At 37.4% G+C, this 27,324-nt stretch overlaps 1 protein-coding gene across 1 annotated transcript in view; it reads right to left on the minus strand.

The window, feature by feature from the left end:
- SMC2 (structural maintenance of chromosomes 2) overlaps positions 1–27,324 on the minus strand; it is a 68,208-nt gene that overhangs the window by 36,849 nt on the left and 4,035 nt on the right. The window contains exons 4-14 of the mRNA XM_045780351.2: positions 27,074–27,196; positions 25,984–26,022; positions 22,726–22,836; positions 22,498–22,542; positions 21,031–21,264; positions 20,671–20,820; positions 17,787–18,020; positions 16,180–16,339; positions 2,770–2,887; positions 1,736–1,874; positions 1,258–1,377 (exon numbers count right to left, since the gene is read on the minus strand). Of these exons, the coding sequence (XP_045636307.2) occupies positions 1,258–1,377; positions 1,736–1,874; positions 2,770–2,887; positions 16,180–16,339; positions 17,787–18,020; positions 20,671–20,820; positions 21,031–21,264; positions 22,498–22,542; positions 22,726–22,836; positions 25,984–26,022; positions 27,074–27,196 (1,473 nt within the window). The remainder of the gene's footprint in view (positions 1–1,257; positions 1,378–1,735; positions 1,875–2,769; positions 2,888–16,179; positions 16,340–17,786; positions 18,021–20,670; positions 20,821–21,030; positions 21,265–22,497; positions 22,543–22,725; positions 22,837–25,983; positions 26,023–27,073; positions 27,197–27,324) is intronic.

Here is a 27,324-nt window from a genome sequence, read left to right on the forward strand (position 1 = left end):
TGCGACGGCAAAAAAAAAATTTTAATCCCTGTGTTTTATTTTGATCCAATTGCATCTTCTCAACCTTTGTTGATGTGCACTCTGCCCGTCTTTTTAAAATAACTAAGCATTCTTTCAGGAGCTTAGTAGCAGCAAGAGAAATCCAAGTGAAGCCAGCTCTGTATAACAGACGTTCAGCATTGCCCTCTGACACAGCAGCTACCGTTAAAAAGGTTTGGCTAAGGGACCTGGGTAGAAGTATTTTTGCTACTACCTGAAACCCCAATTTACTTCTTACACTGGGACTTGTCCAAAAGCTGAAGTAACTTCCAAAACCTTCCAGACCCAATGGTGATTTTTCAAAGTAACCAAAGTTCTAACCAGAAACACCACCTTTCAATTTCTCTGCCCTCATTTTCCTTCTCCTGAGAGTATACATGTCAATACAACTGTATTTTGAAATAATTTTCATTGATGGATTCTTAATTATAAGAAAACTGAGTATCCATTTAGTATTTTAATTATAAATATATTTCTATGTTTCATATAACTGTCTTTTCAACTGATGCACTTGGAATGCCTGCTCAGTAACAAACTGGCAACACTGCTGAGTATTAGGACTGGCTTCGTGTTATTACCCAATATCACACAACTATAATTGCCTTGCAAATGTATTGCCTTGTACTCCTCTGGGGTTTGTTTTTATTTTTTTTGTTGTGTGTGTTGTTGGGTTTGTTTTTGTTTTTAATAATAGCTGTACCACTTAGATCCACACCTCAGCAGCTCACTGGCTATCCTGGTCCCCTGCTGTATGTCCAGAGGTTGGAAGGCGACCTACAGAAAGCATGTCTGTAAGACTGGTAGATACCTCCCATAACAGTTGTCACTGTGGGCAGTTAAACTGTGCTTAGCATGCAAAAAAACTAAAGAATTCTGGTATCTATAAGCTCTGTAATTCTAGTAACTCAGAGATTAGAAATTTAATGTTATCATGTGATAGTCATGTGACCTGACTGAAGGTTTAAAGACATTTTAACATTACAACATTGAAATATCAAAGGTAGTTTTAGTTTTCCACCATTTCTATTCTCCTTCCATCTATTTTCACAAAAGCAAACTCTTTTTTTGTAGCTTAGGCATGGTAACAACAAAATTTTGCACTTCTACATGATTATGTATGATTATGTCCCCCAAATTAATGTCCTCTAACTAAAACAAAACAAAACAAAAAACAAAAAAACAAGTAAGATACAGATAAAACATATAAAGGCGACTTACAAGATTTTGAGCGACCCTCAGAGTTTCTGGAGCAATACATCTGGCTGAAATTTTATTGAGTGGAATTATAGTGTATCGACGTTTCAATTCCCCCTTTTCTAGTAACTTTTTCCCAGTAACCTAAAAAATTATGATTTGAAATAAGGAAATAAAATATTAATGACAGAAAACATTCAGAGGGAAAGAGTACAAGTTTAGGAATCCACAATTAAATGTTTAGTGCCTAGTATCCTGAACAATGGAAAGTCTAAAACTGATAATATGCATTCTAGATTCCTGAGTAAGCATGAGATTTCCCTGGGAATAAAGTTAATCAAATATAATATAAGCAATAATATAATAAAAAGTCATTAACTGAATAGCTGTACTGTAAAGATAAGCAACCTTAGGAATAGCTTAAAACATCAAGAAAGTACTCAGTTCTAGCAGCTCATGGTTTTTCCAGTTAAGGAGGAACTGCAAATTTTAATTAATTTACCTCTGTGTCTACTACAACATTGTAGAGCCGTTCCCCAGCCACCAATTCTAAAGCTGTGGTTGCAGAAGTATCTTTCACACTAATCAGAGAAGCTACAAGTCCTTTCACACAATTTCTATTCCAGTTCTTTTCTGGATCCCTAAAATAGAACAGTTGACAAAATTAATCTGAAACAATAAAACAGAAAAAGTTGTATTTTACTAGTCAAGAGCTCTTCCTACCAACACATTAAAAGAGAAGCATACACACTTTTAAGAAAAACAAAAATTTAATGTTCAGATGACTAGCCAACTATTGTTAAGTCAATCAAAAGATCTTTTGGTACATATTGTTTTCAATAAAACAAAAATAACTTTGATGCTATGATTTTTTTTCTTAATTATTTATTTATGAGAGAGAGAGGGAGGGAATGAGAGGGGGTAAGAATCAGGGAGAGGAAGAGGGGAAGCAGACTACCTCCTGAGTGCAGAGCTCCACACAGGGCTCAATCTCAGAAGCCCAAGATCATGACCTGAGCTGAAACCAACAGTCGGACCATCAACCAACTGAGCCACCCAGGCGCCCCTGCTGCTATAATCTTTGTAATAAACATATTACTCTAAGTACTCCATGAAAAAACCCATGTAAATTTGTAAATTGTAAAATGTTAATGTAGATATTTAAAGAAACGTTGGACTGAGATTTAATTTCCCTCATTTTGGTCTTAAGAATTCCCACTGCCAACGCTTGAAACATTTCAATAAATATTTAAGAAAAAAAATGTCGATTAAGGAAAAGCAGCTTATAATATTTTTCATACAAAAATCTTAATGTTAACAAAATTTTCAGATTGTCTTCCAGCTTAAATGAAAATATATCTTGGTTAACATTTCAATAAGTGTTTAGGGGAAAAAATACCAATTAAGGAAAAGTAGCTTGTGATATTTTTCATACAGAAATCTTGATGTAAATAAAATTTTCAGATTGTCTTCCAGCTTAAATAAAAATATATTTTGGCTATTACCAAGTTCAAATTTAAGGTTTAAATCTCTTACCTGTAGGCAAATTGAATATTAGGAAATCTGGCTAAGAGAGCTTCATATGTTTCCTTCAATCTACTGATATCACGAGATAGCTGCCTGCGCTTTTCCAGAAGTCCTTCCTCCTTGTTTTCTGAACAGTAAATCACAAGTAAATTGAAACGGAATTTTAAAAATGCAAATATTCTACGGGCTTTTTTTTTTTTTTAAGATTTTATTTATTTGACAGAGAGACAGCCAGCGAGAGAAGGAACAGAAGCAGGGGGAGTGGGAGAGGAAGAAGCAGTCTCCCACCAGAGGAGCCTGATGTGGGGCTCGATCCTAGGACTCTGGGATCATGCCCTCAGCCGAAGGTAGCCACTTAACGACTGAGCCACCCAGGCACCCCTATTCTACAGTTTTAAAGAAACCATCAGTAACCTCTATTTCCAAAGCATTCCTAGAAGCAAAATACAAATTTCTGGTATTAAATAAAAAGCACACTTAACATGAAAGATCAGGTAGACATTATTACCAACAAATAACAGAAATTTTCATTCCTGAGTTAAGATGGCGGAGGAGTAGGGGACCCCTTTTTCAGCCTGTCCCCTGAGTGGAGCTGGATAGGTACCAGACCAGCCTGAACATCCACGGAATCAGCCTGAGACGCAGGAAGACGCATCTGGATCTCTACAAATGAACATCTCCAGCGCTGAGTATTGAGGTAGGAAGCGAGGAGCCGTGAAACCGCGCACAGATATCGGAAGATAAAGGGAAGGGGGAGGGAGCCGCCACATTGGGGCGCCGGGAAGCAGTAGCCACCTGCACGGGGGAGCGGGCAGACTCGCGGACCGGCACCCGCGAGAGAGAGCAGACTGAGACCGTGAGCCGGGGAACGCGCACCACCAGACTGAAAAACCGGAGCTCCGGTGCGCTCACTGGATCCAGACTGAGACCGGGAGCTTCCGGAGCGCACGGGGTGGCGGGCGGCTGGCGGCATGAGAAACACAAAGGACAGAGATGCGCCGGCCCTGGAAGTGAGGGCTGGGACGCCGGGTGTGCGGCGCACATCCCGGGACGCTGCAGGGTTGAGCAGCACCAACAGTAACAGAGTTAAAGTGGCCAGAACATCAGAGGAGAATGGTTTGCGATCCCTCTGTTCTGAGACAGAGGCTGAGATTCGGCTACTGCTGCTCTCTCAGAAGAGGCACAGCAAACCGCCAGGGAAAGCCACCAGAGAACAAAAGCCTGGAAATACCGGCTCAGAGAGTGCCCATCCCCATCCCCCCTCGCAGGGGACACGGAGACTCTACCCAAACAGGGTTACCTGAGTATCAGCGCGGCAGGCCCCTCCCCCAGAAGGCAGGCTGAAAAATGAAGAAGCCCACATCCCTAAGATCCCTATTAAACAAGGGTGCATGGCCTGGGTCCCGGTCAATAATTTGGGCTCTGGACAACCCTACACCCTCTCCTCATCAGAATGACGAGAAGGAAATCCCGCCCAGCAAAGAAAAGACAATGAGTCTGTGGCCTCTGCCACAGAACTAATGGATATGGATATAACTAAATTATCAGAAATGGAATTCAGAGTAACAACGGTCAAGAGGATGTGTACATTTGAAAAAAAGTATTAACGAAAATGTTAATGAGAATATAGAATCTCTAAGGGTGGAAATGAGAGCGAATCTGGCAGAAATTAAAAATTCTATGAGCCAAATGCAATAAAAAATAGAGGCTCTGACAGCCAGGGTAAATGAGGCAGAGGAACGTATTAGCGAATTGGACGATGGGTTAGTAGAGGAGAAAGCTAAAATAGAATCTGGACTCAAAAAAATCCCCGCTCAGGAATTTAGGTTACGGGAGATTACTGACTCAGTGAAACGTCCCAATGTCAGAATCATCGGCATCCCCGAGGGGGTGGAGAAACAGAGAGGTCTAGAAGAGATATTTGAACAAATTGTAGCTGAAAACTTCCCTAATCTAGCAAGGGAAACAAACATTCGTGTCCAAGAGGCAGAGAGGATCCCTCCCAAGCTCAACCACGACAAACCTACACCACGTCACGTCATAGTGAAGTTCGCAAATATTACATCCAAGGATACAGTACTGAAAGCGGCCAGGGCAAAGAAATTTCTCATGTACCAAGGCAAAGTTATCAGAATTACGTCAGACCTGTCTACACAGACCTGGAATGAGAGAAAGGGTTGGGGGAGCATTTTTAAAGCTCTTTCAGAGAAAAACATGCAGCCAAGGATCCTTTATCCAGCAAGGCTGTCATTCAGAAGTGATGGAGATAAGGACCTTCCAGAACCATCAGTCATTGACCAATTTTGTAACCACGAAATCAGCCCTACAGGAGATATTAAGAGGGGTTCTATTAAAGTAAAACGGCCCCAAGAGTGATACAGAACAGAAAGTCACAATCTATAGAAACAAAGACTTTACTGGCAACATGGCATCATTAAAATCATATCTCTCAATAATCAGTCTCAATGTAAATGGCCTAAATGCTCCCATAAAACACCACAGGGTTGCAGATTGGATAAAAAAACATGACCCATCCATTTGCTATCTACAAGAGACTCCTTTTAAACCGAAAGATACATTCAGACTGAAAGTGAAGTGATGGAATACCATCTTTCACGCCAATGGACCTCAAAAGAAAGCTGGGGTAGCAATTCTCATATCAGACAGATTGGATTTTAAACTAAAGACTATAGTTAGAAACACAGAGGGCACTATATTATTCTTAAAGGATGTATCCAACAAGTGGATATGACAATTATAAATATATATGCCCCCAACAGGGGAGCAGCAAGATACACAAGCCAACTCTTAACCATAATAAAGAGACATATAGATAAAAATACATTAATAGTAGGGGACCTCAACACTCCACTATCAGCAATAGACAGATCACCTAAGCAAGAAATCAGCAAAGAAACAAGAGCTTTGAATGCCATACTTGACGAGTTGGACCTCATAGATATATATAGAACACTACACCCCAGAACCAAAGAATACTCATTCTATTCTAATGCCCATGGAACATTCTCAAGAATAGACCATGTTATGGGACACAAAACAGGTCTCAACCGATACCAAAAGACTGAAATTATTCCCTGCATATTCTCAGACCACAACGCTCTGAAATTGGAACTCACCACAAGGAAATATTTGGAAGAAACTCAAACACTTGGAGACTAAGAACCATCTTGCTCAGGAATGACTCGATAAACCAGGAAATCAAAAATCGATTTAAGCAATTTATGGAGACCAACGAGAATGAAAACACAACGGTCCAAACCCTATGGGATACTGCAAAGGCAGTCCTAAGGGGAAAATACATAGCCATCCAAGCCTCACTCAAAAGAATAGAAAAATCTAAAATGCAGTTTTTATATTCTCACCTCAAGAAGCTGGAACAGCAACAGAAGGAAAGGCCGAACCCACGCACGAGGAAGCAGTTGACCAAGATTAGAGCAGAAATCAATGAATTAGAAACCAGGAGTACAGTAGAGCAGATCAACAGAACTAGAAGCTGGTTCTTTGAGAGAATCAATAAAATTGACAGACCACTGGCAAGACTTATCCAAAAGAATAGAGAAAGGACCCAAATTAATAAAATTATGAATGAAAAAGGAGACATCACCACCAACACCAATGAAATTAGAAGGATTATTAGAAACTTTTATCAACAGCTTTATGCCAATAAATTAAGCAATCTGGAAGTGATGGAGGCCTTCCTGGAAACCTATGAACTACCAAGACTGAAACAGGAGGAAACTGATTTTTTAAACAGGCCAATTAATTATGAAGATTGAGTCAGTGATAAACAACCTTCCAAATAACAAAACTCCAGGCTCGGACAGTTTTCCTGGGGAATTCTACCAATCATTCAAAGAAGAAATAATACCTATTCTCCTAAAGCTATTTCAAAAAACAGAAACAGAAAGAAAGCTACCAAACTCATTCTATGAGGCCAATATTACCTTGATCCCCAAACCAGGCAAAGACCCCATCAAAAAGGAGAATTACAGACCAATTTCCCTAATGAACATGGACGCCAAAATCCTCAACAAGATCCTGGCTAACAGAATCCAACAGTACATTAAAAGGATTATCCATCATGACCAAGTGGGATTCATCCCTGGGATGCAAGGGTGGTTCAACATTCACAAATCTATCAGTGTCTTAGATTTTATCCAGAAAGAAAAATTCAAAAATCATATGATTCTCTCAATAGATGCAGAAAAAGCATTTGACAAAATACAGCATCCTTTCCTGATTAAAACCCTTCAGAGTGTAGGGATAGAGAGTACATTCCTCAATCTCATAAAAACTATCTATGAAAAGCCTACAGCAAATATCATTCTCAATAGGGAAAAGCTGGAAGCCTTTCCCTTAAGATCAGGAACACGACAAGGATGCCCACTCTTGCCACTATTATTCAACATAGTACTGGAAGTCCTTGCAACAGCAATCAGACAACAAAAAGGGATAAAAGGTATCCAAATCGGCAAAGAAGTCAAAATGTCTCTCTTCGCAGATGAAATGATACTCTATATGGAAAACCCAAAAGAATCCACTCCCAAACTATTAAAAGGTATAGAGCAATTCAGTAATGTGGCGGGATACAAAATCAATGCTCAGAAATCAGTTGCATTTCTATACACGAACAATGAGACTGAAGAAAGAGAAATTAGGGAATCCATTCCATTTACAATAGCACCAAAAACCATACGTTACCTTGGAATTAACTTAACCAGAGACGTAAAGGATCTATATTGTAGTAACTACAAATCACTCTTGAAAGACATTGAAGAAGACACAAAAAGATGGAAAAATATTCCATGCTCATGGATCAGAAGAATTAACATAGTTAAAATGTCCATGCTACCCAGAGCAATCTAGACTTTCAATGCTATCCCGATCAAAATACCAATGACATTTTTCAAAGAACTGGAACAAATAGTCCTTAAATTTGTATGGAACCAGAAAAGGCCCCGAATCACCAAGGAACTGTTGAAAAGGAAAAACAAAGCTGGGGGCATCACAATGCCGGATTTCGAGCTGTACTACAAAGCTGTGATCACAAAGACAGCATGGTACTGGCACAAAAACAGACACATAGACCAATGGAACAGAATAGAGAGCCCAGAAATGGACCCTTGGCTCTTTGGGCAACTAATCTTTGAAAAGGAGGAAAAAACATCCAGTGGAAAAAAGACAGTCTCTTCATTAATGGTGCTGGGAAAATTGGACAGCTACATGCAAAAGAATGAAACTTGACCACTCTCTCACACCATACACAAAGATAAACTCCAAATGGATGAAAGACCTCGATGTGAGACAGGAATCCATCAAAATCCTAGAGGAGAACATAGGCAGCAACCTCTACGACATCGGCCAAAGCAACCTTTTTCATGACACATCTCCAAAGGCAAGAGAAACAAAAGAAAAAAATGAACTTGTGGGACTTCATCAAGATAAAAAGCTTCTGCACAGCCAAGGAAACAGTCAAAAAAACTAAGAGGCAGCCCACGGAATGGGAGAAGATATTTGCAAATGATGCTACAGATAAAAGACTGGTATCCAAGATCTACGAAGAACTTCTCAAACTCAATACGCGAAAAACAAATAAATCATAAAATGGGCAGAAGATATGAACAGACACTTTTCCAATGATGACATACGAATGGCTAACAGACACATGAAAAAATGTTCAAAATCATTAGCCATCAGGGAAATTCAAATCAAAACCACACTAAGATACCACCTTACGCCAGTTAGAATGGCAAAAATAGACAAGGCAAGAATCAACAATTGTTGGAGAGGATGTGGAGAAAGGGGATCCCTCCTACATTGTTGGTGAGAATGCAAGTTGGTACAGCCACTCTGGAAAAGTGTGGAGGTTCCTTAAAAAGTTAAAAATTGAGCTACCCTATGATCCAGCAATTGCACTACTGGGTATTTACCCCAAAGATACAGACGTAGTGAAGAGAAGGGCCATATGCACCCCAATGTTCATAGCAGCATAGTCCACAATAGCTAAATCGTGGAAGGAGCTGAGATGCCCTTCAACAGATGACTGGATTAAGAAGTTGTGGTCCAGGGGCGCCTGGGTGGCACAGTGGTTAAGCGTCTGCCTTTGGCTCAGAGCGTGATCCCGGCATTATGGGATCGAGCCCCACATCAGGCTCCTCCGCTATGAGCCTGCTTCTTCCTCTCCCACTCCCCCTGCCTGTGTTCCCTCTCTCGCTGGCTGTCTCTATCTCTGTCAAATAAAAAAAAGAAAAAAAAAGTCTAAAAAAAAAAAAAAAGAAGTTGTGGTCCATATATACAATGGAATATTACTCAGCTATCAGAAAGAACGAGTTTTCAACATTTGCTGCAACATGGACGGCACTGGAGGAGATAATGCTAAGTGAAATAAGTCAAGCAGAGAAAGACAATTATCATATGATTTCTCTCATCTTATGGAACATAAGAACTAGGAAGATCGGTAGGGGAAGAAAGGGATAAAGAAAGGGGGGGTAATCAGAAGGGGGAATGAAGCATGAGAGATTATGGACTCTGAGAAACGAACTGAGGGCTTCAGAGGGGAGGGGGGTGGGGGAATGGGATAGACTGGTGATGGGTAGTAAGGAGGGCACGTATTGCATGGTGCACTGGTTGTTATACGCAACTAATGAATCATCGAACTTTACATCAGAAACCAGGGATGTACTGTATGGTGACTAACATAATAAAAAAAACATTAAAATAAAAAAAAATTTTCATTCCAGAAACAATATATGAATTGAATATGAATGTGGAAATATACAAATGACATTTTAGGAGTTTTCAAGTGGCACTTTGGTGACCGCAGCAGGAAACTGTCAGTAGTGAGTTTTCAAATATTCAAAGAGCTAGGAAGATGGTAAAGTAGGAGAATCTTAACCTCACCACGTCCCATGGATTCAACTAGATAACACCTACATCAGTGTAAATAACCCAGAAAATGGCCCAAAGACCAGCAGAACAGACTCTCCACAGCTAAATGTAGAGAAAACACCACATGAAAGAGGGGAGGAAGGGCAGATACACACCAGGAGCCAAGCAGACTCACGGGATTGTCAATGGGAGGGAAGGACACCGAGGGCATAGATAATGGAAGAGAAATGGACTGTCAGTCACACCGGGCACCCCAAGCACAGGGAACCGCAAGGGGAAGACAAATCCCCATTCAGGGGCGCCTGGGTGACTCTCAGGCAGTCAGGCATCTGCCTTCAGCTCAGGTCATGATCCTAGGATTCTGGGATCGAGCCCCACATCGGGCTTCCTGGTCAGCAGAGAGTCTGCTTCTCCCTCTGCCTGCTTGTGCTCTCTCTCACTCACTTTCTCAAATAAATAAATAAAATCTTAAAAAACAAACAAACAAAACAAAAAAACCATTTGCCTTCGAAAACCAGAGGGTAATAATTTCACAAGTTCTAATACCTGCAGGGCCTAACACTTGAACTTTAAAACTCAGCAGGCTCAGCACTAAGAGAGCCAAGAGGGTGAGAGGAAACAGACTTCCTGTCCTTAAAGAGACAGCACGACAAACAGCCCCACAGAGACACAGCATAAAGGCAGCAGTTTGAAAAACTGCCCGGAATATTCTGGTGGGAGATTTGTTTACCAATCTCAGAGCATGTGCTGGAGGGGCAGGGATCCTTGGGAGACTTCTCCGGGAACAAAAGAGCTGGCAGGCACTATTTCCCTCCTCTGCCCCCCATCCTAGACACACAGACACTTGCAGGAACCAGCACAACTCTCCACCTAGCTTGCTAACAGTGCATCTCACCCAAGTTTTGCAGACATGTCCCTTCCCACAACAGCCCTGTGCAAACCTTGATAAAACTGCTGCCCTACTCTTTCTCCTGTGGACCTACCCCTCCAATACACCCCGGGTCAGAGCCCATCCAAAGCAGTACCACAAGCCAGGCAGGGTACAAGCAGCCCCGACAGGGACCAGCACCCCTCTAAAATAACTCACTGCAGAGAGGGGAAGATAACTATATATACCAGTCCTACTGTGGCCTCGGCAATAGGCTGGGGTCGGATATCTGGTCTGACTGTAGGCCTCATCCACCAAGGAGTTTCTCAGGGGAAAACAACAAGCAGTTCTGTGCTACCGCATCTCTGGCAAACACCTGGTGACTCAACTCAAGCCCGAGGCAGCCCCAGACTGGCCCACTAACAACACAGGGCCCAAACCCTGTCCATGAGAGGCAAAGAGGGACATTCCAGGCGACTAGACTGAAGGCAAAAGCGGCTCAGCCACAGCAGCAGGGTACACGCATCACACAGGAGATACCACTAAAACATCAGGTTCTGGAGAACAGGGGACACTGCCCTGCAGGGCACTACGGGAACTCTTCTTCATAAGGCCATTACCTTCACGAGCAGGAGGCGTAGCTAATGTTCCTAACACGAAGAAACAGACAGACAAAATGAGGAGACACAGGGATATATCCCAAAGGAAAGAAGAGGACCACATCACAGCAAGAGAGCTAAATGAAACAGAGGAGTAATGTGCCTGATAAAGAATTTAAAGTAATGCTCATAAAGACACTCACCGGACTTGGAAAAGAGTGAACTTCAGTAAGACCCTTAGCAAAGAGACAGAAAACATAAGAACCAATCAGAGATGAAGAATTCAGTAACTGAAATTAAAAATACACAAGATGGAACAAACAGTAAACTAGAGGCAGCAGAAGAACGGACCAGCAACCTAGAGGACAGAGTGAAGGCAATCAAGCTGAACAGGTGATAGAAAAAATAACAAAAAATGAAAACAGACTTAGGCAACTCAGCACTACCAATAAGTGTAATAACTTTCCCATTACAGAGATTCCAGAAGAAGAGAGAGAAAGGTGGCCAGAAAATGTGAAGAAATAACAGCTGAAAACTTCTTGAATCTAGGGAAGGAAACAAATCTAAATCCAGGAGGCAGATAGCCCAAGAAAATTAACCCAAGAGGGTCCAAACCAAGACACATAGTAATTAAAATGGCAAAAAGTAGTAATAAAGAGAGGATATTATTTTATTTAATTTTTATTTATTTGACAGAGAGAGAGAGTGAAAGTGAACACAAGCAAGGGGAGCACCAGGCAGAGGGAGAGGGAGAAGCAAGCTTCCTGCTGAGCAGGAAGCCTGACTCGGGGCTCAATCCCAGGGCTCTGGGACCATAACCTGAGCCGAAGGCAGACATCCAACCAAGTGAGCCACCCAGGCACCCCTAAACAGAGAATTTTAAAAGCATCAAGAGAAAACACTTGTAAGCAAGGGAAACTCCATGGGCTATCAGTTGATTTTTCAGTGCAAACCTTGTAAGCCAGAAGGGAATGGCATGCTATATTCAAGCGCTGAAAGAAACAAAACCTATAGCCAAGAGTATTCTATCCAGCAAGGCCATCATTCTTTTCAAGTGCACATGGAACATTTTACAGAATAGATCACGTATTAGGCCACAAAATAAGTCTCAACAAATTCATACCATGCGTCTTTTCTAACCACAATGCTAAGAAATTAACTACAAGAAAAAGTCTGCAAAGAGCACAAACACATGAAGGATAAAAACATGCTACTAAAGAATGAATGTGTCAACCAAGAAAAAAAACAGAAATAAATACATGGAGACGAAAATGAAAACACAGCGGTCCAAAATCTTTGGGATGCAGCAAGCTGTTCTAAGAGGGAAGTTTACAGCAATACGGGCCTGCCTCAAGAAGCAAGAAATACCTCAAACATCCTAACGTTATACCTAAAGAAGCTAGAAAAAGAACAAACAAAACCCAAAACCAGCAGAAAGAAAGAATCTACTCTATAGAGTAGAGTAGAAATAAATGAAATAACTAAAAGAATAAAAGAAACTAGGAGGTTTTTTTTAAATTTTTTTTATTACGTTATGTTCGTGCACAAACAATCATGGAGTTGGTTTTCTGAAAAGATCAACAAAATTGATAAACCTTTAGCTAGACTCGGCAAAAAAAATAAAGAGAACTCAATAAATGAAATCAGAAATGAGAAGAAATAACAACCAACACCACAGAAATACAAACAACTGTAACAGAATATTATGAAGAAATATATATCAACAAATTGGACAACCTAGAATGGATAAATTCATAGACACATATAACCTAACAAAAATTTTGCTTCAGTTTAACAGACTGACAACCAGAAATGAAACTGAATCAGTAATATAAAAACTCCCCAAAACCCAAAGTCCAGAACCAGACAGTTTCACAGGCAAATTCTACCAAACATTTAAAGAACAGCTAATACCTATTCTTCTCAAACTATCTCAAAAAATAGAAAAGAAAGGAAAACTTGCAAATTCATTCTATGAAGCTAGCATTACCCTGATAAAAAACCAGATATAGACACTAAAAAAAAAGAGAACTAAAGGCAGTATCTCTGATGAATATAAATGCAAAAATCATCAAAATAATATTAGCAAACCAAATCCAACAATACATTACAAGAAACCATTCACCACAATCAGGTGTGATTTATTCCTAGGTTGCAAAGGTGGTTAAATATTTGCAAAGCAGTCAACATCAACAAAATAAGGGATAAAAACCATACAATCATATCAATAGATTAAGAAAAAACATTTGACAAAGTACGACATCCATTCATGATAACAGCCCTCAACAAACTAGGTTTAGAGGACACATACCTCAACATAATAGGCCCTATATGAATAACCCCCAGCTAACAACATACTCAATGGGGAAAAACAGAGCTTTCCCCCTAAGATCAGGAACAAGAAGACAAGGATGCCCACTCTCACCACTTGTATGCAACATACTAAAGTCCTAACCACAAAAATCAGCCAACAAAAAGAAATAAAAGGCATCCAAATTGGTAAGGAAGAAGTAAAACTCTCACAATTTCCAGATAACATGATACTAAATATAGAAAAATCGAAAGATCCACCAAAAAACTGCTAGAACTGATAAATGAATTCAGTAAAGTTGCAGGATACAAAATCAACGTACAGAAACTTGTTGCCTTCTACGCACCAATAATCAAACAGCAGAAAGATCTATACACCAATATTGAAACAGCAGAAAGAAAAATTAAGAAAATATTCCCATTTACAGTTGCACCAAAAATAATAACATACCTAGAAATAAACTTCACCAAGGGGGTAAGAGACCTGCACTGTGAAAACTATGAATACTGATGAATAAAATCGTAGATAACATAAACAAACGGGAAGATAGTCCAGGTTCATGGACTAGAAGAACAAATAGTGTTAAACTCTCCATATTACCCAAAACAATCTACAGATTTAATGCAATCTCTATCAAAATACCAGTCTCATTTTTCAGAGCTACAACAAACAATCCCAAAATCTGCATGGAACCACAAAAGACCCTGAAGATCCAAAGCAATCTTAAAAAAGAACAAATCCTATATTTCAAGATATACTATTAAGTTGCAGTAATCAAAACAGTATAGTACAGGCACAAAAGTAGACACACGGATCAATGGAAGAGAGCGCCCCAAAATAGATCCATGATTATATGGTCAATTAATCTTTGACAAAGCAGAAAAGAATATACAATGGGAAAAAGTCTCTTCAACAAATGGTTTTGGGAAACTGGACAGCTATATGCAAAAGAATGAAACTGGACACTTTCTTATACCATATACAAAAATAAACTCAAAATGAATTAAGGACCTAAATGTGAGACTTAAAACCATGAAAATCCCAGAAGAAAGGAAAGGCAATAATTTCTCTGATATCCGCTATACCAACATTTTTCTAGATAGGTCTCCTGAGGCATGAGAAACAAAAGCAAAATAAACTACTGGGACTACATCAAAATCAAAAGCTTTTGCACAGCAAAGAAAACAACCAACTAAATTAAGACAACCTTTAGAATGGGAGAAGATATTTGCAAATGACGTATCTGTTAAGGGTTAGCATCCAAAATATCAAAGAACTTATACAAGTCAACACTAAAAAAACAAATAATCTAATTAAAAATGGGCCAAAGACATGAACAGACATTTCTGAAAAGACAGAGATAGCCAACAGACACATGAAAAGATGCTCAACATCACTAATCACCAGGGAAATGCAAATCCAAACCACAATGAGATATTACTTCACACCTGTCAAAATAGCTATAATCAAAAAACACAAGAGACAAGTGTTGGCAAGGGTGTGGAGAAAAAGGAACCCTTGTGCACTGCTGGTGGCAATGCGAACTGATGCAGCCACTGTGGAAAACAATATGGAGTTTCCTCAAAAAATTAAAAACACAATTACCGTACAATCCAGTAATTCCAATACTGGGTATTTTTACCCACAGAAAACGAAAACACAATTTGGAAAAAAAAAAAAATACACCCCTATGTTTATTGCAACATTATTTGCAATAGCCAAATTACGGAAGCAGCCCATGTGTCTTATTAGTAGATGAATGGATAAAAATGTGGTACAGATATACAATGGAATATTACTCGGCCACAAAAAGGAATGAAATCTTGCCATTTGCAATGTAGATGGATCGAGTGAGTATAATGCCAAGTGAAATAAGTTAGAAAAAGACAATTACCATATGATTTCACTCATGGAATTACAAGAAACAAAAGAAACATATAAAGAAAAAAAAAGAGACAAACCAAAAAACCCCTCTTAATTATAGTTAACAAATTGATGAGGGACGTGGTGGGGGATGGGTGAAATGAAACAGGTAAAGTGGATTAAAAGTCCACTTATCATGATGAGCACTGAGTAATGTATAGAATTGTTGAATCACTACACTGGAACTAAATAACACTATGTTAACTATAGTGGGATTAAAAAAAAAAACAGCTGTTTTATACTTCATTGACCCTTAAACAATGGTTTGGGTGGGGGGAGGTTGAGGCACTGACACCCTTCCCCACACAGTTCTAAATCCGTGATTAACTTTTTTATTTTTTAAGTAACCTCCATGCCCAGCATAGGGTGTGAACTCATGACCCTGAGATCAAGAGTTTGTATGCTCTACCCACTGAAGCAGACACCCCTAAATCTGTGTTTAACTTTGGACCCTCAAATTTAATTGCCAAATGTTGACAAGCTTTATGGAGAAGATAAATGGTTAACACATATTTTATATGTTTTCTATATTACGTATTGTGTTCTTACAATTAAATAAGCTAAAGAAAATCCTAAGAAAAATACATTTACAGTACTAAACAGTATTTATCAAAACAAAAAAAGCCTCAAGTAAGCAGACACATCCAGTTCAAGCTTATGTTCAGGTATCAACTGTATTTATAAACATTTCTTACACTAACACCCATTAATAGAGTAAAAAAAAATTCCTTCTTGCTATTTCCTTTACTTAGTTTCTATCGACAATCACTACCTCCTAATGATTTAATATCAAGTGTTTAAATGCATACCTTCATAATTTAGCTTTTTCATTTCGGCTTCAAGTTTTTCTTTAAGTTTCTTCACAGCCTCTAAAGCTTCTTGATCCTTCCTATAGCCATTATCCATCTTCTTAACTTCGGCCTGTTTAGTCTTTAATTCTTGCTGGGCATGTTTCAACTTCATCTGAGCCTGTTATTGAAAATTTAATAGACTATGTGGGCAGACAGTGCTAATGATTCAATGGCCACAGATGCAGACTGGGGTTTAAGAAACATCAGCTTTGAAAATGTAACTGTTAGGTCACTTGCATTAATATGTCAAGAGATGAATCATTTCCAAGTATTTTCTCCTCAGAAAACTACTCAGAGTCTAAATAATATATGCTTAACATAAATCGTCAAATAGCTTATAATTTAAGTCCATATTTTTTAATATTTATAAAAGATGACATTACTGAGTTCAAAAAATTATATCTAAGAATAACTGCCATTAGTTGGTTAAATTAAAAACACAACAGAAAGCTAGTAATCAGAACTCTAGTTCTCTTCCTTTCCACTTAGGTATGCACATTTGTATCTCTGTATTTGTGAATGTTGTTCAATTAACAGTGGAGAAACTGTATTGAGCAATAAGAAAATTACACTGGAATGGGAAACTAAACTGACAAGAGAAATATCAGTGCTAAGAGTCTGATATTCAAATGCTATTTTATATAACTGAGTACACTATTCCTTAAAAGCATGAACCAGTATTCTGAGATATGGCTGGATATCACCTCCATCTAAAACTGAATAATGGTGGACTTTTCCCAATATACAGTAAGTTAACAGAAAAACTGAGAGGACCTGAAGTTTTTCTGCTATTGATTTCTTACAGATTTTTTGTGACCGTCATCTTTGAAAAGTTGCAAATGTGTAACAGAAAATGTTGAACAGGATTAATGTCAACACAAACACAACCATCTATATGTATTTTTAAAGAGTTCTCCTCTAAAAAAATTTTTAAATGCATGAAAAAATGTATATATTTTTTCTTTCTGCCCTCGAAACTCTTGCATCCATAGGACTTTCAAAGCTGAACAACTATCTAAACAAATTTGAAAGCCTTGACTGACAAGCCTTGAAGATGATGAAATCAGTGTAGGAAAACGGAAGACTAGAATGGGGGTAAGAGGGAGGCAGAGGTACTCCCAAGGACGAAAGGTAAGGACTAAGTGCAGTGGGCACAGAAATAGACAGGATGTTTCTTTTCCTGTTAAAGCTTAAGACTGCAACTTTACATTGCTAACAAAAACAAAAAACAAAAAAAAAAGGAGAAGAAATTAACCTCAAATATTCTATACAATACTACAAACAGAAAAAAGCATTTATTGCATTTACATTTTCAACTAACCTACGAAAGCTATTTAATGTTTTATAGCATCGTAACTATCGTCATCAATATTTAGCAGTTAACATATTTGAATTTCATTGTCTTAGGTGCTATAGGGTGGCAAAATAACAAATACCTTGACATTGATCTGATTCTTGTCAACGTTTTATAACAACTGCCAAAGCATAATGTGAAGGAGCTTCTTTAAAAAAAAAAAAAAAAAAAAAAAAAAAGCAATCCCACAATCGTTAATGTCTGTATTTACCTGTTTGGCTTCTGTCTGAGCTTTACTTATGTCATTTTTACAGGCCATCATTTGACCGGCAAGGGTTGCTTCTGCTCCGTCTTCATTACTAGACAGCCCAGCGGAAACAGCATTGAAGTGCTGCTGGGCAGCTGCCAAAGCTTCAGCGTCTTTATTACTTGCTTCTTGAAGGGCGTTCAGCCCATCTGTTATCTTTTTAACCTCTTTTTCCTTTGCCGCTAAAGTTCTAGAATCCTTCAGGAAGAGTTTCAGATTGGAAAATATGTTTTAGGAAAGACATCCATTTTTTTCTTATATACCTATACCCTTCGGTCATCAAATTTCATAGCATTTTGAAGTGGGCATGGTTAAAAGGAAGATAATTTAACCATCATAACTTTAAATACTTTATTTCCATTTTTAAATTCACCCTGTTTTTAAGATATATGTGCCCTTATACTACCAGAAATACTTTCATTCCATATGTTATAGTCTAATCTATAAATTAGCTAAAATATTATAGTGCAAACCAACCATTTGAAGAAACTAAAAATCACTTTCCAGAGCTTTAAAATGGAAGTAATAACCATTCTACCCTAAACTTCAGAGTAGAGATTGTAGGATTAAGAGCGTGTACGTGAAAATTTATAAACTATCAAAGGCCATAAAACTTAAATATTAAATACCTGTGGGAACAGCAATTACTAATACTTAACGTCTTTTATGTTATATGCACTGTAACATCATATACACTAAGATACCAGCACAGAACGTGATGGGAACTACTATTTTAAGGAGAACAATGAGGGAAGGCCTTTTTGTGATGACACTTTGAGCAGAAACCTACATGAAATAAAAGGAGTAACCATGCTGATACTAGGGGAACACATACTAGACAAGCTCTGCAGAATATGCTTGGGTGTTCAAGGAACTGTGGTTGGAACACAGTGAACAAGTGGAAAGGAGCCAGGTGTCCTAGGTCTTATAGACCACAGTAAAGGCTGGATTTAATTACACATATGACTTTGAAACCATTAAAGAATTTTAAGCACAAGGGTGATGTGATCCAATTTATATTTTAGCTTCTGTAAAGAGCAGACTGTAGAGCAGCAAGAGTAAAAGCAGGGCAACTGATAAGGACACTATTACAGCATCCCTCATGGGCAGTGATGGCCTGCAGGTTAGCAGTGATGGAGGTGATGAAAAGTGGCTGTATTCAGGATGTACTTTTAAAATCAAGAGAATGTGTGATGGATTAGATATGGAGTTTGAAAAAAAAGGTGGAATGCAGGAGGACTCCAGGATTTCTGAACTAACAATTAGGTTAACAGTGGTGCCATTTTCTAACATGGAGAAAATTCAGCAACTCAAAGACGTTTGGGTAGGTAGAGAAAAATTAAGAGTTCTATTTTGGATACATTAAGTTTTAGACTTTTTGTTAATAATCTATGTAAAAACGTCAATCCAATAGCTGGACAAATAAATCTAGAATTCAGGGAAGGAGTCAAGTTAATTATAGATCTGAACATCACCCTGCAGATGGTGTTTTAGGGCTACCAGGCTGGATGGGATTACCTAAGAAATGAGTGCATATAAGTCTGAGCACTAGCCCTGGGGCATGCCAACATTTTGTGTTTTGATTTGTCTATCTCGACTGGATTCAGTACTCTTATATTCAACTACCTAATCAACACCTCTACTTAGATGTCTAGCAGGCACCTCAAGCCTATTATGTTCACACTATACTTTTTTCTATTCTCTACTAGTCTAATGGTAACAATATTTCCAATTGTCAAAGACAAAAATCTGGAGTATCCTTCAGTCCCTTCTTTCACATTCAACAACCAATCTGTCAGGTCTACCCTATTGGACCTACCCTTAAAATACTCATAAAATCCTACTTCTCGCAATACACCCATTTATCCAAGAGCTATTATTCGGACTGGCATCCACTACCTGAATTACCTGCTTCTTCCCTTTTTCTTTAGGTTATTCTCTAAACACCAAAAAAGTACTATTAAAATGTAAAAAAATGGGGGCACCTGGGTGGCTTATTGGTTAAATAACTGCCTTAGGCTCAGGTCATGATCCCAGAGTCCTGGATCAAGCCCTGTTTTGGGATCAAGCCCTGTACTGGGCTCTCGGCTCAGCAAGGAGCCTGCTTCTCCATCAAATAAATAAAATCGTAAAAAAAATTTTTTTTCATATATATACATACAAAATGTTCACATATATATACATATATACACATACAGATATATACATACATATATATACACATACGTATATATATATATGAAATGTTGTTTCTCTCTCTGCGCAACCAACTCCACTAACTTCCATGTCACTCAGAATAAAGGTTAAGTCCTTCACATGTCTTATAAAATCACGTTGATCCCTGATCCCACCCCTTTCACCTTTCTGCATTCCTACTACTTAGTGCTAACCAGCCACACTGGTCTCCTTGCATTTCCAATACCTTAGGTACCTGGGACAATTGCTGTTTGCCTGGTACATCTTCCCCCACAGCCAATTTATTTTCATGGTTCTCTGACTTCCATCAAGTCTTATTAATGAAATATCACCCTCTCAATGAGACCTCCAGTGGTTACCCAATTTAAAATCCCAAACTGTACCTACCTCCTTATATTCCTAAAACCTCCCTCAGCTTTTTCTCCAAATCAGTTATCACTATATAATATGCTATATATTTCACCTATTTTATCATCATTTTCCTCATTGGAAGGAAAGCCCAAAAGGCATTCGTCCATATTTATCATTTTGTCCACTGCTATATTCCTAGCCTAAAACAACTGTACTTGGTCCATAGCACACACTCAATAAATATTAATGTAACAGACAAATGTACACTAGTGGAATTAAACTGAATTTTGTATTTACTTACCTCAATCATATTTTTTTCTAGCTCTTTGCGTTTGTTTTCTTCACTTGCCAGGTTTTTCTTCTTGAGATCAAAGGCACTTTGAGATTTAGTATTAACTCGCTGAGCTTCTGCAAGAGCGTCTTCTAAAGATCGGAGTATACCTCCAAGTTCCTATAATCGAATGCACCCAATTCAATCAAAGTACTTATTTTTTACTCATATCATCATTTCCTCTTATGACTTCTAGAAGATTTACTTTTTATAAGCTATTATCATACATTAAGATTAACAAATCAACATGGAAGACTATGTCCAGTGAATATTAGTTATTGTATATAATTTTTTCACAGTATATTATCTATTCTTACGTATATGTCTGACCTTATCTTTTCCTTTTTCCAACTCTTCTATTTCATGATTAAGTGCTTTTATTTTTTTATCATTCTCAGACAATTTTTCTTGAAGCTTTACAACTTTATCTTGCATTTCTTTTAACTCCTCAGCTGAGCGGTCTTTCGTATCTTCAGCCAGCAAAAACTGATAGGCAATATATAAACGACTCAAATGTTCTATTTCCCTCATTACTTTTTGGTATTCCAAGTAGGAAGATCTTTCCTGGAAAAGAAATCACCGATAAAGTATAACTCCGTATTTTTCAACAAATTTAGAAAGACTCAAACTATAGCAACATGTATAAAATTTCCCATCACAAAATAGATTTTGTCTTAGATTAGTGATCATGGATTATAGAAATCTTAACATTAGACCTCTGGCTTTTCAGATGGCGTTATACCACCTCCAGTGAATCCCATGTGGCGATTTCATCTAATATATAACCAGGCAGTTGGGATTAACAAGAAATATAGCTATAAGGTTCATCAACTGGGGGTAGTAAGTAGTCTATAAATACGATTTATACAACCACCAATGATACACTATTACATGTATTTTGTAGTATTACCAAGATGCCTACCCAACATTCAATCACGTAACTATTTACAAACATAGGCTCATACATTACTAAACTTGATTCCAGTAAGGATCTGAGAGGGCAGACAGAATAATTAAAACCTCCAACTTGCAGGTGAAGAAATGAATCCAGTGTGGTTAAATAACCTCTCCAATGGTGTCAGATTTAGAAAGAATTTAGCAAAATCAGGTAAAAACCTAGGTTTAACTCATGATCTAGTGTTTTCTACTAACCGTTCACATAAACGGGATACCTTCAAGATCATTTCAGTTTTCCCAATAACATCCACACTACTGTATGGATTCAGAAGACAACTTGGAGAAGTATCAAATTTTAATGAGCATTTAAGAATTCCTAAATGCATAACTTTAAAGTCAGTGTGCTCTAAGTGCATTTTTTCCACTGAAACATTGATGATGTCAGAAACTACAAAGATTATAGAAAAAATCTGGACATCTGTTTCAGTACCCTTCACTTACCAATCGTCTTGACAGCAGTAATTACAGTGATAGCCCCTATTATCCTAGAAGTTATTCGCTCTACCAACAGGGTTACTAGGACTGCAATATCTTCAAGAAATGTTCCACTCAATTCTAATTATCCAGGAAAATCTAGACTTCAACAAAGTATTACAATCTGGCATATCATTTTCTGAGATTATGAAGAGAAATTTCCAAAATCATTATGATTAATAGATATGAAGAACACATCCTCTACGAGCAGAAGGCTGATTATCAAGTATTAACTCTTAACTCCTATCTCATTCCACAGAAAAATTCCTGAGTTGTGGTAAACATTTCATTTCTATTTGTATGATCTTGAATACATCACCAACTTTGAGAGATGTCCTAGCTGGCTACCCTCTATATAGTATATACCTCTTTTAATTTTTGAATGGTTGGAGTAATCTCTTCTTCAAGTATCTGGAAAATAAAGGAAAATCAAATTTTTCAGTATATGAAGTACCATTAAAAAAAAACAAAAAGAAAAACAAAGGAAAAGAAGCATGAAATCTAAGGAAAACTGCGGAGGGAGAATTTCCTCTTTACAGGAGAGAAAATAAAATTACTCTCATCTTTAAAAACATTTTATATAAATTTAATTACCGTCTTAATTTCTTTCAACTTAGCCTCTTTTTTTTCTATAGTTTTCTGGGCAGCTATTTTTTTGTATTCATACATCCTGGTTCCAGCTGCTTCTTCTATCATGGACAAAATCTGAAAAGAATTATATTAATGTTTTAAGAATGCAAGATAAAAGAACTTCATTGGAGTTTACATCAAGTATATAATTTAAGGACTTAACTTCACTAAGCATCTTACCAAATAATGTCCCAAATGGATCAGAGAAGTTAAGTACATAAAAATGCATGTATTACCCATCGCCCTAACATTCAAGAAACATTTCTGGCCTTTACTCCAATCCTAAAATCAAACTTCATGCTACACTGAGGTTGCAGAGTAAATCTTTTTTAAAATTGAAGCCAGGGGTGTGTGGTTGGCTTAGTCAGCTGAGCATGTGACTCTCAATCTTGGGGTTGTGGGTTCGAGCCCCACGTTGGGTATACAAATTACCTAAAAATAAAAACTTAAAAATAATAAAATTGAAGCCAATAATTTCTCCCTCCTCTTTTCCTTCAAATATAAGTCTAAAAAAAGTAAAGACTAACAACACTCAGTTGTCACTTTAGAAGTTTCTAATTAAAATTGTTCCAAGAGGGGCGCCTGGGTGGCACAGCGGTTAAGCGTCTGCCTTCGGCTCAGGGCGTGATCCCGGTGTTATGGGATCGAGCCCCACATCAGGCTCCTCCGCTATGAGCCTGCTTCTTCCTCTCCCACTCCCCCTGCTTGTGTTCCCTCTCTCGCTGGCTGTCTCTATCTCTGTCAAATAGATAAATAAAATCTTTAAAATAATAAATAAATAAAAAATAAATAAAATTGTTCTAAGAGATTTCAGTCTTTTTTTTGCCAACGGGATGAAGCATGACATAACACATGCATTCCAACCATGGCACATGCTTTAAGAACTTCGGCAAGTAACTTAATTTTTTGTGCCATAGTTTCTTCATCCAAAGGGTACTTAATATCTCACAACACTGTTGAGAATTACACAAAGTAATTCATGTGAAAAGCACTCTGAAAAAGGCAAACACTAATCAATTATGATTTTATAAGTAGAACAATTTCTCCAGCACTCTTTTTTCAGAAGCTTCTACTCACCATCAATCCTTATCTCAAGAGAATTATTTCTCTCGAAACCATTTTGATTTCTATGTATTTGGTAGGTTTCAAATTAGAAGTTTCCCTTAAGATGTTATCTAAAGAAGATATGCATGACCTATGTTCAAACCAGACTGGTGTTACCAATTATCAGTTTTCTTCTTAGTTCTTCTCAATAGAAAAGAATAACTATAGAGCCTTTGTTTTTATATGAAACATTCATTCCATCATACCAACTCTTTTCAAGGCGGCTCCAAGAAAAAAATTAAACCCTAAATAACCCGCTGTATGAAATCAATTAATTTCACTCAAATCTTTTTCTGCAGGGCTTAATTCTGACATGGAACACTGGTTAAGAAAGGCTGCTTGATACAAATTTCTTTTAATATTGGGCACATAAAGCTCTTAGAAGAAAACATAGGAGCTTAAGCTCCTTGACACTGGTCATAGGATTTTTTTGGATTTAACACCAAAAGCAAAGGCAACAAAGGCAAAAATAAACAAATGGGATCATATCAAACTGAAAACCTGCACAGCAAAGGAAACCCCAAACAAAATGAAAAGGCAACCTACGGAACAGGAGAAAATAGTTATTAGTCATAAATCTGCTAAGGGGTTAATATGCAAATACATAGGACCGTGTGTATGGGAACAAACATTTTTTCACAAAAGACATACAGATGGCTAATGTATCTATTAAAGGTACTCAACAACACTAATCATCTGGGAAATGCAAATTAAAACCATGAGCTACTCCTTCTGTTAGAACGGCTATTATCACAAAGACAAGAAATAACAAGTGTTGGTGATGCTATGGAGAAAAGGGAAACCTTATATACCATTGGTAGGAATGTAAATTGGGTGCAGCCATTACGGAAAACTATGAAGTTTCCTCAAAAAGATTAAAAGTAAAACTACCATATATAATCCAGCAATTCCACTTCTGGGTATTTATCCAAAGAATACAAAGACACTAACTGGAAAAGGTATCTGCACCTTCATTTATGATACCAAGACATGGAAACAATCTAAGTGTCCACTGACAGATGAATGGATTAAAAAAAAAAAAAAGTGATATATATATACATACACATACGCACATACACATACATACACACACACACACACACACACTGGAATATTATTCAGCTATGTAAAATGGAACAAGAACCCAAAGAGGGAGACAAACCATAACGGACTCTTGATCTCAGGAAAACAAACTGAGGGTTGCTGGAGTGGAAGCGGGTGAGAGGGATGGGGTGGCTGGGTGATGGACATTTGGGAGGGTATGTGTTGTGGTGAGCTCTGTGTATTGTTTAAGACTAATGAATCACAGACCTGTACCCCTGAAACAAATAATACATTATATGTTAATTAAAAAAAATACAATTTTGCCATTTGTGACAACATGGATGGAACTTGAGGGCATTATGCTAAGCGAAATAAGTCAAACAGAGAAAAATAAATACCATATAATCTTACTTGTATATGGAATCTAAAGAGAAGAAAAAAAAAAAACTGAGCTCATAGAGAACATATTAGTGGTTGCCAGAGACGGCGGTTAGTGGGGGGGCAAAATGGATACAGGCGATCAAAGGTACAACCTTCCAGTTATAAAAGTCCTGGGGATATAATGTACAGCATGGTGACTATATATATTTTAAAGTTGCTAAGAGAGTAAATCTTGAAGTTATCATAAGAAAAAGAAAATTGTTAACTGTGGTGGTGGATGTTAACTAGACTTATAAGGATCATTTTGCAATGTCTACATATATTTAATCACCATGCTGCACACTTGAAACTAATGTCACTTACACCTCCATTAAAAAAAATTTGCTCAACAACATCCTGTGCCTTTTCTTACACCTTCTCATTTAATCCTCAGAAAAGACCTGAGGTAAGGACTTTCGACTCTAATTTACGGATGAGGAAACAAAGGCTCAGAAGGGTTATGTTTACAGCTTTAAAAAGGTGGAGTGACATAGTACCAAATAGTAAAAAACAAAAAATGACTTTCTTTACTAATCACTCTTAATAATGTTTCCAAGGATTTTAATTGAAGAAATTATGTTTAAAAAATTGATTTAAAAGATTAAAATAATATCTACAATTATAATTTTTACTGCCCGTAAATAGTATCCTTACCTCTGGAGGTTTCATATTCAATACTTTCGTAATTCGGCCCTGAAAAATAAAATGGCAGTTACTATAATGATAAATTAGAGTCTTTTAAAGGCATACATGTTTATCTGCACTGAAGTTGTTCCATCCTAATATACAAATCTTTTGGGAGTTCTTTTACCTACATGAAAAGATCTTTCTTTTATTACATTTGAGACCAAAGGTACCTTACAATTCCAGAATTTTGCTATTTACCTTTTCACTTACCAGTGATATACTGTTACTAAATAATACAAAGTTAACTGAGACCATATTTCTGAGACAATATTAATGATATAGAAGTCTCCAACAAGTATATAAACATATACATGTTGGCATATTATTGAACACTTCTTGATTTTTTTTTCTTTTAATGGCTGTGCTCCAAGATAATTTCTAAAAATATATTGCACACTTCTGGGCCTCAAATAAAATAGTAAAATCTTTTCTTTCAACACCAGAATATCAGTACCAAAAAACAAAACAAAACCCCACTACCCAACACTCAGAGCATCATATTACTTAGGATTTAGATTTATTTGAAATAAATTTTCAGCTTTGAGGCTGTGATGTGGTAAAAATAAATGTTATTCTGGTTGCATCAGAATCCTGCCATTGGCCTTGCTGTGACTTTCTAAGAGGACAGATGGTTGGGGCAAGTGAGATAATATAAGGGCAAGATAATATTAGCACTTATTTTCATTTGAATAAGTCTCTAGGAAGAAAATTACTTAAAACTTTATATATATTTGAAATAATAAAATGCTTGAATCCAGTAGTTTAAAAGGATACATTATGACAATATATTTTTGTAAATTTTTATAGTGACCATGTATTATTCTTATAATAACAAAATAAGTCAAGGAAAATTACTTGTAGACATTCTTCAAACTTCAAATGTGTATGTTAGAACATATCCGTACATATAACCAACCTATACTCTTAATAGGCACCCAAATACCAGTACAATAGAAAACAAAAAATGGAAAACCCAAAAAGAAGCACTTCTCCTATTATAATAACTTAAAAAATAAATGATGTCAAAACCATTATATAAAGACCATAAACAAAATACCTGCATGATGAGAAAGTGAGGGTTGTTAACATTAAGGCCAACAGAACAGAAGAGATCTTGTACTCTGGTGTTGTTTGCGTTTACTCCATTGATTAAATATTTATTTCTACCACCAATAACCACCTAAAAGGGAAGTATTTTAAAAAATATAAATGAACATACACATCTTGAATTCCCAAATATGTTTCACTTGTTTGTTCTGTTCAACTAACACTGAATAAAACCAATCCTGAGTAAATAATGGAGGAAGT

The sequence above is a fragment of the Ursus americanus genome, chromosome 18 (genome assembly GCF_024610735.1).
Source record: "Ursus americanus isolate L20-20 chromosome 18, mUrsAme1.1.p, whole genome shotgun sequence".
Taxonomy (NCBI): domain Eukaryota; kingdom Metazoa; phylum Chordata; class Mammalia; order Carnivora; family Ursidae; genus Ursus; species Ursus americanus.